We start from the raw sequence: 16,246 nt of genomic DNA, 5'->3' as shown, positions 1-16,246 counted from the left end.
TATCTTGTCCTATTAAAGTTATCTTGAGAAGACTATATTCATAAAGAGAACACAGACTCTGGTTCAACAAAGATGAATAAACAAATATTTTTATTAAATTTGCATTTGAAATAAATAATTTAATCTTGTTTATGGAAATAAGTCCGTTTTGTTGGCTTCTCAGTAAAACTTGGACGTACCACTAACAAAACAGAAACTGTACAGCAAAGAGCGTTAAAAGTGCTAAGCTTGGAGCAGCATTCATAATGAATATTTTAATCCAGTTCTCTTCAGCCCCCACGTAACCTTCCATGATCTCCTCACGCCTGCTGAAGTTCACCTAGGCACTCCATTCTTTGTCCTGCAGCTCTGGAGTGGTGCCTATGAACCACCCTGCATGAGCCACACAAGTGTCATTCACTGCTGGCCAGGCCTGTGCTTAGCTGCCTTCTTTAGTGTGGAGGTCTTCTTTCCCTAAAGCTTCCAAAAGAACTTCATCTGGGATTTCCTCCATGGCATAATTCAGACTGTCATCTGCAGCCTCAGCTAGTTCCACATCTTCAGCAGCTTCTAGGAAACAGGCATCATCACTTGTGTTTTCCCACTCACTGTCTGACAACAGGAAGTCTTGAGACCAGCTGTTCTCTGGGGATACTGAGCTTTTTGACAACTCTGACACATTAGAATGTGGATGTACTTTTCCTTCTGTGTGCCCCCTGTCATCCATTAGCATGGACTCTTCTTCCTTTAAGGAACAAGAACACTACTCATTTCATATGCAAATACTCTTGATACCTTCAACTGCTCTGCAAGTTTGGAGTTTGTGCTGTCACACAGAATGGACACTGCAGAAAGCTGGCCTACACTGCAAGACTTTCCAGCATATTATATATAGCCACATTAACCTGTGGAAGCCTATTTTAATAGGAGTAGAAATCCACTGTTTTTCTAGCACCCTACAAGTTGAATACAGCTTCATAAAATAATACAAGGTTAAGACTAACATAAGTTTCTGTTCAAAGATACTGTCAGGACCTGAAAATATAGTTAAATGACACTTTCTGAAAATGAATAGCTATTGATGAGCTGCTTGAGTAGAGCTTAATGTGCCATTCTGCTGTATGATATTTAGAGCTGTATAGTTAAATTTAAAAGTTGAAAAAATATCAATTCTTATTGCCTAAGCACTGGAAAAACTCGTCTGTTCAGGGAGTTCACCCAGAGTCTAGGTGCAGGATCAGGTCAGTTTAAATATTCTGTCTGTCTGGGGAAATCTGCTTTAGTACACTACAGTGGAGATAAATGAATTTCAGAAATGAGGGTTGCTGCCTTACATTTGGCTCTGACTGACTCCAGTGTTCCAGAACCAGTTCTGTTTTACTTTGCATAAAGTCAGACATGCACAGCAGAGCTAAACTTGGGCAGTTTCTCTGTTCTGCACCTGGAGCAACCTTGTGGCTTAGACATTGGGGACTGCTGCTCACATCAGAACAGAAAGTCTTGAGTCCCAGCTGAAGTTAGACAATTCCAGTAACTTAGCATTGCTGCAGAACTTAAAAATGAATATATGGAGCTACCACACTAGCACAGCTGCTCTGGGAACCTCTTCTATACCACTGGAACAATGTGTGGAGCTCTTCCAGCAGACTGGGAGGTTAGTGGGATTATCCAAGGGCTTCCAGAGCCTCACAAGAACTTGAGCATCTCAACAGGACAAAAACGTACCTCTTTGAAAAGAGATGGGAGGCATATCCCAGGAGGCAATGGAAAACCTAAATCAAATATAAGACATTAACTAAAGTTAACATTCCAAAATATATTAAGTATAATTGAGACCACAGGCTACATACTTTGTGATTTGAAGTTTTGTTCTCTGCAGACAGGATCGTGACACTTTTGATACCAGACTTCATTCTTTAGATCTACCAGAATCCTAAGAAGGAAATTATTTTGTTTTTTAGTATCAGTACATAAATGAAGTGAATTCATATGGTAGGAAACTCGAACACTATATGAACAGGTTTTGTTTGTCCTAGCTAGGGACATTGCTTTCATACTCTTGGCATACTTACTATGTATTTGTTTTGTAGAATTTTTAGAAAATTTCAGATTTCTTAAGTTTAAAGAAATAAATTTTTAAGACTAACATCTGAAAGTGAAATTTAGTCAATTTCATTACATTAAGCTTGGAGAGAAAGTCATCAAATTAAGATTAGCATATGGGACTTAACTGTAAGATAAGGTTTTGTTGCTGCTGCTGCTGTTACAGATAATGAAATGATAAAAGCTACATGAAATCACTATTTTCTGTCAGCTGATAAGGCCACCCAGCTTTTTCAACTGTGCTTTAGAAACACTAAACTTCAAGCAACTCACTTGAGAAACAGCAAGTTCATCCAGCTGTGGGGTTTTTTGAATATCTCTGTTTCTCAGAAACACATTCCTTAATTTTCAGTGATTTTCAATGTTACATAAAATTATATCTAAGTTAAAATATTTATACTAATTATATACCGTAATTCTAATATAATCTCAAAAACTGACTTTCCGTCATTTATTTTGCTAAAACTATGGGAAGTCTGAGTCCTTGTAGAGTAACTAGCAAAACTTATCTTGATTCATGTGGCAGGAATTACCATTCTAAAATACCAATTCTCAATTGTTAAAATGACAGAGTCATTTTAATAATGTAAGAATGTAATTTAAGAAGCACTGTAAATTAATTTAAAAGCAATCCGCTTGCTTTCTTATTTTTCAGCTTCCTAGCTGGGAAGTATCAAAACATAGTATTGTTTAATAGCTTTAATATACTCTGACTTTTATGTTAGCATCTTTGGGCCCATACTTGAAATACCATGAAGATTACTGCAAAGAATTAGTAGAAATAAAAGTCCAGTTATCACAAAGTAGACTTGAGGAGGGCATAAATAGTTTCTTTGGTTTTGTGGGGTTTTTTTTGTAATTAAAACATTGTATCCCCACAGAGCAAGACAGCAGAAGTTGTAACAGTTGCTGATTCTACCCTTAAGAGTTTTTTCAGCATTTCTAGAGAATAACAATTGATCAGGAAAATAAATAAAGCTGTTTAAAACTGAATAGTTAAAGAACATACATTATATTGTTACTTTTGTGAGCTCTTCCAATATTTTCACACCAACGGTAACCAGAAATATCATAAATAAGTAGTTCTTTGAGAGAGAAGTAACTCCATTGTCTTATCCCTGAGGGAAAAAAACAAAATCTTTAAATTCTTTAGAAATAGTGCAGCAGAAGACTCATTTGTAAATGTAAGGTGGTCTCTTTACCTCCTTGTAGTCCATCTTTATTAACCAAGGAACGAACAAAATTATCAATTTCTGGATATGGCGAACCCCGGTAACCTTCCATGGGATCTGTAAAACCAAAGGCCACAAACACACACTGTTAGAGGGTTCCCCAGTGTAATATGACATTGGAACACTTACACTTTATATAGACCACAGGTAGAAAATGTACATGAATCACATCACACTCTTAAATAAAACCAGGGAGAAAGCCACTGTTGCTTTCTTGTAGGTCTTTAAAGAGCCATCCCCATCCCCAAGGTGCAGAGGGAGCTGGGACAAAGCAAGACAGCTGTGGTCCAGGAGGGAGGGTCAGTGGCATTCAGGTGCTGCAGAGCATCCTTCAGTGCAGATGTACTCTGCCTCCTGCAGAAAGGCAGCTGAAGAAGGGCCCTCCCAGAAATTACCAGGTGTACAAGTCACACAACATCTACATTAAGAGTATTTTTTTTCTATGCAGTAGAAAAGGCTTGAGGTACCTCTGCTGCTTCTGGTAGTTTTACTGTTTAAAAAAGCAGACATTTTTCTCTCCTCCTCTGAAAGGCCAGATGACAGAACTTTTACGTCATCAATCGCTCTAAAGGAAGGGGAGAATACAAAGAGTAAGATTCTTACAGCATAACACAGTACAATATAACTCCCTGTAACATCCCACAGGGTAGAACAACATGACACAGCCCTGGGCCCAGGGCTGAGCCAGGAGGCCTCCAGAGGTCCCTGCCAACCTTGACCAGCCTGTGATTCACTGTGCACCTTTCCCTGTTCCTGGAGCACTTTCCCTTCTGGCCTTGGCAGTTTCCCTGACTCCCACCACAGGACAGGGGTTCCTCCTCCCCAGCAGCAACATTTGGTCCCTGGCCAGAGTCCCAGGAGCCACCCATTTAACAACTGCTGGTCCACACTCCTACAGCAGGATGGGCTCTAGATGTAGTATTGATGCAATATACCCTTTGGAAGGTTTCTTTTTATTTTTCCCCTCTCTCTACAATGAACTGTTTTTCTCTGCCATATTGCTAACTGGAAGCCAGATGATAACAGAAGTCTGAATTCAACACAGCAGAATTTCTCATCCATATTTATGGTGGATTCAGCTGATGCCTATGATCTGAATACACTGTGTGCTTTACTGGCATCAGTTCAGGATAATGAACACTTCAGGCTATAAAACTTGAAGTCAGAACAAATACATGTTTTCAATAAATATATTAATACTATTTTAACCTTTCTGCTACAGCAATGATTAGGATCTTTTTAAGATAAGGTATGACACATCAGAGGTTTAGATTAGATACAGAAAACTTGATTATTGTCTGTACAAGTACCCAGCCTACAGAGGGGGCTGCATCAAATGGGAAATCTGGTATGCAAAAAACACATACAGAAACCCTTTTATTTCTTATCTTACTTTGAAAAATATTCAGAATTCTCATATTTAACTGACTAGAAACCTGTTAAGTTTTGCTTCCAGAACTACACAGAATCTGACCAACTTAATAATGGTTATGTTTTGGCATTTTGAGTGTGTATAGAGAAATGAGGCACAATTCAGAGGCTGAAACAAATTTGAAGGCAGGTTTAACAAAATAATGACTGCCAAGACATTTTTTTCTTCAAAACCAAGAAATTCTACTAGGAACTCCTAAATTACACTGTAACAATGTTAATTGAATAACTGCTTATTCATAATAGTTGTTTATAACTGCTACAGGAGAATTATCATTAAAATAGATATTTAAAAATACTGTACATTTGACTGGAATTAAGTAATTACCCAATGTTGCAGATTAAAGAGGAAAGAAAATATGCTTCTTCCAAGGAAACATCCTTTTCACAGTTGGGGATAAACTTATTATCCTCTGCTATCTTCAGAATCACATTTTTTCCTGCTTTTGATGACTTATACATCCGGAAATTTCTATTCTTTGTATAAACCCCTACAGGAAAAAAGATATTTCTTACCACAGCAGTGCTGGCTAGGAATTAAGATACTGAGCACTTGTAAATTAAACCATTTTCCTTAGGCCCAGCTAAGAGTCTAATGAATGGACAAAAACTGACTAGCTCACATGCCACAAAAGAAATGCAACACAGCAAGATCATGCACACACGTACACTTTTATGTTACAGAATAATTAAGGCAAATGCTCAACACCTCTACATAGGCATTTTAATCATTCTGACATTAGAATTGTTAAAAGTTTCCCTTCAGTACAAGAAATTGGTTCTTTCACAATAACTTTGTGAAATACAACTGAGCCCAAAAAGCTGCACAATTATTTTAACCAGAAAGAACTTAATCAGCCTTTCTGTTTTCTGTGGACTTCTTCACAGCTTTTCTGAGACATGTATAGGGAAAGCTTAATTCCAATCTCAAAAACAAACAACAAAACAACAATCAGGTATCTTAACATTGCATAATCTATCTAATAATTAATTGAGAAGGTGAGTTTTATTTGCAGGTTGCATTTGACTTTCATTAAGAGAAAAGCACTTAGAGAGCTCATACAAGAAGAACACCACAAAGCTTTCTGTCACTGCAGCCTCATTATATAATTCAGTAGTTCAGCAATTTTGACTTTAGCTTTCCAATTCTGAGGTAATGTGCACATCATAAATACTGAGGATGGGTAATTATGGGAAACTAACATCAAATTCTTAAAAAGTGAGACAGGAAACAAATTGTTTTGATTTGAATTCCATTTACAAATATGCTTGAAGGAACTTTGAACAGTAGGTGAAAGTAACCTTTCTGACTCAGTAACAGAGAAGCCTACTGTAGCCAACTTTGGGATTACATTTCAATAGATCAGACATACTGAAGAGGCCCACAACAAAAGTGATCCTGAATTCCATGAGAAGAATTTGAAGGAATGCAAGTTCTTCAGAAGAGTCTGAATAAAAAACCCAAGGTAAAATCCTGAAATGTGTAACACACTGCTATGCAAAAGCGTGCTAAGCTATTTTCATTTCCCTGAGATAAGGCAGAAAGCAAAAAAACCCAGATATGGAGTTAAAGGAGGATGGAACTTTCAAACTCTAGTTTGTCTATGGGAGTTATGCTCCTGGAGATTTGTAACATTTTAATACCATGAACAAGCTATGCCCAGCTGGGCCATGAAGTGCCCAATCCAAAATTTCTATTATTTCATCACTAAAAGCTAACAGCTGCCATTCCAACCAGGGAAAGAAGGCTCAGTTCATACATGTAGAAGAATACAGAAAGCTGTGCCCGTAAGACGACTTCTTTTATTAAGCAGCTTCTAATTCAACTGAAATAACAAAAATGCAATACATGCTATCCTCTTTCAATCCAAATGGGAGCACTAAGCCCTTAAGGGAAAAAAAATGTCTTGTGTGGAAAGAACCACTTTAAACTTCAGAATGTAGTAATATAAGAAGTTCCATAGACCATGAATCTAAGGCTCCTTTAAAGCATAGCACTTAGGATGGCAGTTTCAGCATGTATTTCAAGTCTGACCATAGGGACAACATTATTCAAAGATTAAGGAACATTTCATTCTTAACCTTTGTTGCATTCCAAAGGGGTTTAAAAACACTTATACTTACCTAGATCCACAAAAAGCTGCTTGTTGCCTTCTTTATCGTTTACTATTAGGAAGGAAAAATCCAAATTTTCTCCCTGGTGTGGCATTTCCACATCCTTTGTTTCATGAGCAATGGTTGGCCTGTCTTTACAATCATCTTCAACAGCTGGGAGGTTTGTAAGAGAACCATCTAATCCTGCTCCTGCAGAACACTGGAAAACATTCCCTGCTTCTTCTGTTGGAATCACACCAGCCCTACTCTGCATTAATCTTATGGCAGGCTGCAAAATGGTTCTCACAAAGTTACCTTAAAAACAACCAAAAAGGCCAGAAGCAGGAGAAGTCATTTATGAGTCAAGAAAGAACTTAAAGAGTTTCTGTGCAAACATTTTTCAAAACAGCCAAATGGAAGTGGTTGAAGTTCAGGGATTTTTTAGCCCTTCTGGATATTTAAAAAGAAATCTTTTGACCAGCCCACTGTATAAAATGGTTCTGGCCAGTGACTGAGAAACCAACGCCTCACAAGAATCTGTACTAAACAGCTTAAAAAAACCCCAAAACTTAAATAGTAACAAGCTCAGCTTTAGGATTCTAAAAAGCTTGTGACTGTCCCCTCATTATTGCTTTCCCTAATTTAACTTTCAGAATGATTGAAATGTTGTATTTACTGATGTACAAGATTGACCAAAGCTTACTAAAACAAACATTTACTTTTACAGAAGTATTTTGTAATGACTTTTCCAACTCCCAGTACTGTATTTCAACTCCCATCGTAACTCCAGGCTCTGCTAGATGGAAACCAAAGACAGACAAATAAAAACCATGGCCAAATTAGTTCTAGGGAGAAAGCAAGAGAAGATAACAAATACAGATGTGGGGGAAAAACTATGAAGTGGAAGGAATACTGGCAAGGATGATTCTGCACTGTTGGATGAAGCTTCCATGGGGAACATGAATGAATATGAAATACTGTTCCTCCCATGCTACATCTCAGCAGAATCACTCAGCATATCAAGCATCAAAATCATCATCCTCATAATTCATTACAGGACTACTGGGCCACACAAATGAGTCAAGACAAGCCTAAACTGGCAATTCTCTGTGTTGGAGTTTCCATATCTGAGAAATCCTGACTCATGTAAACAATTAAAATTGCTTTCAGCTTTCTCTTAAGCATGTTTATGCACAGGTGGCTTGAAATAATCTTTGTCCTGCCTTTTTGACAATGTGCTGAGCAGAAATTAACTGTATTTAGAGCAAAAACCAGCAGCTTTAATTGTTAAGACTGACAGTAATCTGAAAATTAAGGAGCCATAGACTTGCCAGTTTCATAGAAATCAGTATTTTTGTAAATAAAACATACAGGCACAAAAAAAAGTTCCTGTTTTGTAAACACATGCTAATTATAGGAAAAGAAAATAGCAGATGAGAAAAAATGAGGCTTAATGAAATAGAGAGTAATTATGTGTATGCTGGGAATACATATTTGTTTCCACATATAATTCCATTAAAAGAAATACTCGTATGGGAGTTGTCACTGTATGAAGTCAAAACCTCACCTTTTATTTCTAGGTGTAAGAGAAATAACACACTTACCAATATGAGTGTTATCCTTAAATACAGTCTTTTGGGGTAGAAAAATTAAGTGCCGACTAAATTTTTCATCAGTACTGGAATCCAAGTTCAAGACATCTTCTGATGAACAATTTACATCATAAAATTCTTTTAATTTTTGGCTGACAAGCTGAAATTATAAACATTAATTATGTTGTTTTACTCTAGTAGTTGCATCTACAAAACCTAATACAAATTCAGATTCTACATTTTTCTCAAGTTCTTTTTTTTCCCCTCATTTTGAGCATACAAATAATTTAATTCAAACTAACCTATATCAAGTTTTGACCGAGTTTGACATAGACTTTATTTCCTTAAACATGCAAGTCACTTAACACTTAACTAACAGTGATAAGCTGAGAAGAGTTCCAGTTTCTCAGGTCAAAGTCTGGTGAGGAGGCTTTACCCTGCAGGTTGTTTTCCACCACCAAGCAGTTCACACCCACAGTGACAATGTTTGCAATGCAGACTCACAGGAGTAGAAGATGGAGGCTGTCATGATACACAGCACTGGTGAGATAATTCACTGTGATGATTTAGCTAATTCATTGGTACCACCCAATGAACAACAACTAAGCAGAAAACAGATTTCACTCTAAATTAGCTCTAAAAAAACCTTTCATAAACCACCAAGCTACTGATTACTCATGATTAGGACTCGGACTCAGAACCTAAAGATCTGGAAGCTTTGGTTTCAGCAGCTCAGATCCTCTACCCAGCAAATCCAAAATCCTCTTCTTAACCTGAGGAATCTCTAAATTTCAGAGCAGAAATCCACAATGGACAAACCCCTCCAGATTCTGTATCAATGAAGGGTTCTTTATGAAGGAATTACCTCAATAATCTTTTACTTTTGTTCACTTCTAGCTAGAGACATGTAGGTGACAGAAATCTCACAAACAGACATCCACTCACAATTAGATCTTTTTAAAACAGAAGATATTCTTCTAAAAACATATGAATGCCATATTGAACTTGCAGAGAGCTCATTTACCAAAAAAATTGCAAAAAAATGGAAACTGCACTATTTAATAAAAATTGATAATTAGCAAAGGTATTTAATTTTAGGTATCAAATTGGTACATGCAGTCACATGATACTCTCTACATCATCATTTAACTAAATTATAATGAACTGTCATCTAAAGAAACTTTCAGGAGAGATTCATCTAAGCCTTGACATAGGACTGCACCATTAGGCAAAGGGAATCAACTGAGGAATATATGAATGGAACTTTTATTGATGCTACTTTAAAGAGTACCTAAACATTCCTTCAGTTTTACAGCTTTGAAGTGGCAAAGCACATAACACAATCTTCAAAAGTAAACCTACCATGTCAGTAAACCTACCATGAATACAAACAGTCCAACAGCTGTCATTCTTTGTCTTTCAATTAAATTTTTGTCTCTCTTAGATCAAACCCTTGCTTTATTTAAAATAGGATTTTTACTTAATTGAAAATAATCACTGGGTCTGCAATTCTTTTAATTTTACTATAGCATAATCAATATAAAGTGGTAAATACTTTGGTTTCTTATTAAATTAACAACGAATTCATATTCATCCACAGCATGACTTTGCTCCAGTTTACCTCAATTAACTTCATGACCATACTCTTGCCATCTGCATCAGGATTTGCTGGTTTGTAAAACTCCAAATCAAAGTAAAGTTTGCAAGCATCTTTTTCAGGAATTACTTCATAGCAATGCATAAGACTTGTTTTGCAACCTTGACTAAGGAGAAACAAAAACAAATCACAACCTCTCATGATAAACATTATGAGCATGATAAACATGCTTATCAGTTGCAAACAAGGATCCCATATATTTTATTCTGCAATTAACCATCCATATGTGAAAAACGTAGTAGCCCTATAATGCTCTGAAAGATTTGTAACTAACACCAGTATCAAGTGTCAGCCAAGATTGTCTGGCCTAGAATTTCATTTTGTAGAGTACTCTCCTCCCCATGCCCCCCCAGTCTTACAATACATACAGAAATGTTGAGAATTCAAGGAACTATGAAAACTACAGTAAAAAAAACTTAAGTTATCACTCATATGTCTTTAGCACAAACAAAGAGATTATATGGAGTTTTTTCTAATTAAATTAAAAAATAATCCCATCATCAGTTTCAGAAAAAAAAAAATCAAGTTTTACGTATAAAGATTGAATCTGATTTCTTTCACTTCACAGCCAAATGTTTTATTGTAAAAGAAACAAATAGGGGGGAAAGTTCAGTACATGACTGAATTGTCAATACTCGGAACTACATCATGCAAATGCAAACCCATAAATCAGTTTCCAGACACCTGCATTAACGCCCACTGAAACTGGTGTATGACTAGTCAGAGAAGTATGTTTTTGTCATGGGTTGATATGATCCCCTGAGGAAAGCTGACAGCAAAAGCAAATCTACTCTTAATAAATTTCAGTTCAACAGACAGAGTACTTAATTCACAGGAAATAATGGCAACCAGCTACTCAAAAGAAAGTTGAAACCCACTATAGAATATATTGTTTTGTCCTTGTAAAGATTTTTCCCATTGCCAAGATGAAACCTCAGGTAACCCAGTCCAGCTCTGAGCTACTCAGAGCAGCAGATGGCTTCTGGGAATACTGTCCACTGACAGCTCTTACTAGGTAGGATAGCCAGTGTACCACTAACTTTTAGTAACATACAGAGCACCTGCTCCAATACTCACGTGTAATAAAACCAAAGCTCTTTGTATGTTGTCACAAGGTAAAACCTCTGTCCACTCTGTGTGTTCTTTTCCAAAGCAAATACATGAACATCCTTTTTAAGTAAAAACATTGACATTTTTTGTTAGTTTTATTCAAAAAGCCAGTTTAAATCTTCCTAAGTTCCTACTTGGCATCAGTTAAAGGTTAGTAAATAATAGAGAACTATAAACAGATCACTTATCCTTTTCCACACTCAGTAGCATCTAGTTTTAATTTAGAACATCATTCTGATTTCAGTTACATGGTAAACCTTTGAAGCTTTTCTTTGCTGTGCAGTAATTTAAACTGCTTTCTCTTTAAATTATTGTTCTTTCTGATCAGTATCAGGTGGATCTAAAGGGAGGAGGAACAATGTCCTGAAAGGAGCAGCCTCATGGACATGATGGCAGTATAAGCTTTATGGGCAAATACTCTTCAGACATTATGTTGTTTAGATCCAAAAATGGAAATCTGAGAAGAAAATAGAAAAAAAAAAACTACTGCCAAGCCAATGAGAACCCATTTTGGAAAACAGGGTGTTAGGATGACTTGAATACCTGAAACAAGTATGGAGAAAAACACAATAGTTTCTTTAAAAATAGCAATCAATTTAAAAAGTGTTAAACTGAAAGCAGAGGATACCTTTCACACAATATTTATTTGGCTAATCACTTCTAATCATCTGAACTTGCTACTCAGATGCCACTGGAGAGTTGTATTGTTTTTATTTAGTCTCTGCCTCTTCTTTATCTCTTTTTCTTCCTCATTTTTTCCCTTCTCTTTCTTCCTACTCAATTCTCACTAACCTTCCCATTCTCCTGCCCACCCTGACAGCTTGTTCATCTTGAGAAGGAGCAAATTTATCACTACAATGTTCCCAAAAAGCACTTTTACTGTTCAAAGTTAACACCACATATCAACTTGTATGTTAGAACAGAACTAGTACTTCAACTTAGAGAGACCTCCAGTGCAACATGACCTACAAGGACAAAAAAAAATACTTGCAGTTTCAGGATTAGGAGGAACAAGATCTTGTAAATTGAGAAAGACTTCACTTGCCAGCAGCAATTTTAAATGATGTTCAGTCTCATGATGAAGTATATAAAGAGTAGAGACATTTCCCTAACACCTAACATACCTCTTCACAGGCTTTTACATAATTAAATGCTTCAGCCTGTCGAGAAAATATTTTCCAAACAGAGGATGGCATAGAGGGTTTGGACAGTCTTGGTCTGTAAACTGTAGGAAGAGGATTTCTTTCATAGTGAGATGCTAGTTCTTCCACTTTCTTCAGTCTTTCTTGCCATTTTCTCTCCATTTCTCCTAAAGCAATTACAGATAGTCAAATCAGTGTTAATCCATTTGCAAGGCAATTTTAATTTGAAGATATCCTGTACTCCTCACTGCTTTTGATTCTGGTTTTGTTGAATGTAATTTATTAATTAACTGGGAGTAGCCAATATTCCAAATCAATGCCCAACCTTGCTATGATATTCATTTTAATATTAAATGTCTCTACACTGTTTTGGAAGTACAAGAGCTTCATATTAACACTATCAAAGATAAACACAACAGAATAAAGACAGTGACAGAAAGCCTAGGAATTTTCATTTTTGTCTACAGAATGGTATTACACTCCTCAGAAAGTATACAAACTGTTGGCTAGGCACATTATATCAGTAAGGGTTAAAAAAATACTAAGAGTAAAAGTAAAAAAAATGCTAAGAGTAAAAAAATATTTTTCCTTTGTGGTTGGGGAGACAAATGAGATAATTAAGTGTATGGGAAGTACAATATTTGAGGAGTTAAGACTTCAGGACTTTAGCTCTGAGCTCTGTATCTTGAAGTAAAAGAACTGAAATCAAAAATGAGGGCTCCATTCTCCACTGCTGACCTTTGCTATTGATCACTCATACTTTCACCTGCTTTAAAAGCTCATGTATTTTTCACAACCTTAAAATAGCAATCTTATCTCTTTTCAAGAAATAGAACCATGCAGTAAATCTTGCTATCTTGCAACCTTTAAGCTTCTAGTCCCATAAAGGAATCCAAATGCTGCAGAGTAATGTAGTAAAGCATAAACACACATATGTACAATTATCTGTAAGTGGAACACCTGCAAATCAGTAAAAAGCACTGCCAGGAAACTGTGAAACAGAGGAAGAGAGGCAAGAAGTAACAAACATGAAGGGGAATCTTCTTGTTCTGCCCAGCACAACCACCTGATTCTCCTAACAGCCCCTGGGTTGCAGTGAAAGATAAAAATGAAAATGAGCATACTCAAAAGTATTCAAACCTTTAACAAGCTGGATCCACAAGGCAAATTTAAGTACTTAAAAATTCTTGTGGAGCCCCAAATCCCAAATTTTAGATCCTCTCATTTCCCCCTCTAAGTTTTCCATAGCAGACATTTCTGGACACTTACATTTCTGCCCACTGTTCTAGGCCTGCAAATGTCTTGATAGTCAGTGCCTGCATCAAGTCTAAAACCAGAATGTTTTTTCTGCAACAGGGGTCAAACATATTACCTCTATCCCCCTTGTCCATCTTCTGACCTGTGCATTTTCTTCACTCCTTTTTTGTGCTCTTAGTTTCTTCTCTAGGAATGAAAAGTTAGATTGTAGGCAATCAGCATTTCTCAGAAGTGCTAACAGAACTTTCAGTTTCATTTTGATATTGCTGGCTGTAAATTAACTGGGTGGGTGAAAAGGACATCCCTACATCAGCATTCTCCCACAAGGTGACCAATAAAAAAGGAAAGCAAAGGAGAAGCCCCATAATTCTTTATTAATTTTAAACTTGCTAGTTATATCAGCTGGGAGGATACCTGAACCTGGGAGAGGAGCAATGACCCTTACTTTAAACTGAAACCTATCATGGTTCTTGCAGCCCAAACACTTGGCTTCTCAAGAGTCCAACATGTCAAGTCTTTTCAAGGCAATTTCAATTCCTGTGTGAACCATACCACAACACATCTATTTAGAGCACATACAATTAACACTTACAGACCAGCCTTCTGAGTTCACTGGGAAATTCTCACTTCATCCTCCTCTCCTATGTCCCACCAGAAGTAAGGGCAGTACTTATTTGTGTTTCACTTGACTGAAAGAAATTTTGTCACCAACATGTTTGACTTCAGTGTTAGTGACTCAGCAGGATGACTGCATGGAGAGTCTGGAAAAATGTCTCCTGAGCAATGACTTAAAGAACTTGCTATTTCATTTTGTCTTTTTATGGAAGACTACTTCTCCCTTTACTTCTCATGATAATCACAAAACATATTATGCACACCTCCTGACAACTGAAGCTGAGACATGCAAATCAGCTGCTACTCAAAATAACATTACACTTGTTTCCTGGCTGGTATGTATCATACAACATAGTTCTATGGCAGAATTCATGGTCCTTGACACAAATAAATCCCTGAGATTTTCTCCAAGCTACTGATTCGGCCTTAGAAGAACCCATTAAATTCCTTAACAATAGTGAAAATTAGCCTAGCTATCCTTAGGTTGAGCTGACGAGTGGCACATTAACAAACACTACTCATCTTCCCAACAACAAACGTTCTTCTTGCCCTCCTAGCAGAGGAAGTGGCCTCTACAATTACAGAATCATGGAAAGGCTCAGGCTGGAAGGGACCACAGTGGGTCACCTAGTCCAAACTTTCTGCTCAAGCAGGGTCATCCTAGAGCACGTGGCACAGGATTGTTCCTGAGTATCCAGTCAGTTCCTGAGTATCTCCAGTGGAAGAGACTCCACAACTCCTCTGGACAACCTGTTCCTCAAATTAGGATTACAAGTGCAAAACTCCGTACATCAGATGATAAGACCTGCAAAAGCAGGTTAGTACCTGTTATGAGAAGCTGGAATACACAGCTTCCAATGTCATCTGACTTCTGCTACTGAAGATCAATGTACAAATATGAAACCAACTGACCTGAAAGTTGATGATGAAGCCAAAATCAGCCCTCAGCATCAGAGCACTGTTACGCAAGGCAGGTCTGTGGGCATCCAGGGACAGTCACCATGCAGGTGGGCAAAAAACCTGTCCAAGGGTGGTCCTGCTGTGGTACAGGCCAGCTCACCCACGGGGATCTCACTCACTGAGGTCAAGAGGAGGGCTGCTCATTTAGGAATTATCCCCACTGATTACTCTAGATGGCCATTTCCTTTACAAACCACCATTTTTTCAGAATCACAGCATATTCTGAGTTGGAAGGATCATCTCTAATCCAACTCCCAGCTCTACTAATGACCACCTCCAAGAGTCACCACGTACACCATGTACTCAACAATGTCGTCCAAATGCTTCTTGAGCTCTGTCAGGTTGGTGCTGTGATCGCTTCCCTGGGGAGCCAGTGCCCAGCCACTCCCTGGGTGAAGAACCTTTTCCTAATATTCAACCTCAACCTCCCCTGACACAGCTTCAGGCCGTTCCCTTGGCTCCTGTCACTGGTCACCACAGAGATCAGTACCTGCCCCTCCTCTTGGACTCCTCACAAGGATGCTGAAGACCACAATGAGATCTCCCCTTAGCCTCTTTTCATCTTGGTCTGTTCATCTTCCCCAGACTGAACAGACCAAGTGACCTCAGCTGCTCCTCATATGGCTTCCTTCCCCCCAAAGCCCGTCACCATTCTCACTGTGCCCAAAACTGCACACTGCATTTAATATGAGTGTAAATGTACCAGAACGGCACATTTGTTTCAGCAGGCAGAGGAACTCAAGCAACAGCGCAAACCTGACAAGGTTTGAGTTACACCATTCGCACCCAGGAGCAGCAAGGACAGCCGTACCCAGCTCAGCGCTCAGAGCCCGCAGGGCGCGGCGGCTCAGTGTTCCGCCATAGGGCCCGGCCCGGCGAGCTCCGGGAGAGCAGAGGAGCCACCCCGTGCCTCCTCAGCCGGGCCTCGCACACCTCTCTCCGCGCCGAGAGGGCCCGGAGGCCAGGCCGGCCTCACCCGCGCCGCTCCCGCCGGCACCGAATCACCGCCAGTGCCCGCTGCCCGCCGCCATTGAGCGGGCTGCCCGCCCTGCGCGGGGCGGGCCCAAGGGGCGC

The 16,246-nt window shown here is 38.4% G+C and overlaps 1 protein-coding gene across 7 annotated transcripts; it reads right to left on the bottom strand.

Annotated features, from left to right (window-relative positions):
* Positions 1-62: 62 nt before the first annotated feature.
* On the bottom strand, positions 63-16,223 carry PRIMPOL (primase and DNA directed polymerase). Of its 7 annotated transcripts, none has more exons than XM_077177414.1 (14): positions 15,929-16,219; positions 13,713-13,783; positions 12,323-12,507; positions 11,166-11,257; positions 10,053-10,194; positions 8,444-8,591; positions 6,870-7,154; positions 5,074-5,236; positions 3,782-3,879; positions 3,285-3,371; positions 3,092-3,200; positions 1,830-1,912; positions 1,705-1,751; positions 63-724 (listed from the first exon to the last, which is right to left on the bottom strand). In XM_077177414.1, the coding sequence occupies exons 2-14, from the start codon at positions 13,729-13,731 to the stop codon at positions 419-421; spliced, it is 1,764 nt and encodes a 587-aa protein (XP_077033529.1). In that variant the 5' UTR covers positions 13,732-13,783; positions 15,929-16,219; the 3' UTR covers positions 63-418. The 7 variants fall into 7 exon arrangements, with proteins under 7 accessions (XP_077033529.1, XP_077033530.1, XP_054489064.2 ...); XM_077177415.1 differs by having other exon boundaries at positions 15,959-16,219; XM_054633089.2 differs by having other exon boundaries at positions 15,984-16,219.
* Positions 16,224-16,246: the final 23 nt, after the last annotated feature.

Source organism: Agelaius phoeniceus, chromosome 4, assembly GCF_051311805.1.
Source record: "Agelaius phoeniceus isolate bAgePho1 chromosome 4, bAgePho1.hap1, whole genome shotgun sequence".
Lineage (NCBI taxonomy): Eukaryota > Metazoa > Chordata > Aves > Passeriformes > Icteridae > Agelaius > Agelaius phoeniceus.
The sequence above is the reverse complement of the archived record's forward strand: the minus strand, read 5'-3'. Positions and strand labels throughout refer to the sequence as shown.

Excerpts from the sequence above, each read along its gene's own strand:
- PRIMPOL (XM_077177414.1), bottom strand. Across the intron at positions 11,258-12,322 it reads ATGTAAAAGCCTGTGAAGAG|GATGTTCATGTATTTGCTTT; the intron begins GTATGTTAGGTG and ends TTACTTAAAAAG. Across the intron at positions 1,913-3,091 it reads CACAAAAGTAACAATATAAT|GATTCTGGTAGATCTAAAGA; the intron begins GTATGTTCTTTA and ends TTTCCTTCTTAG.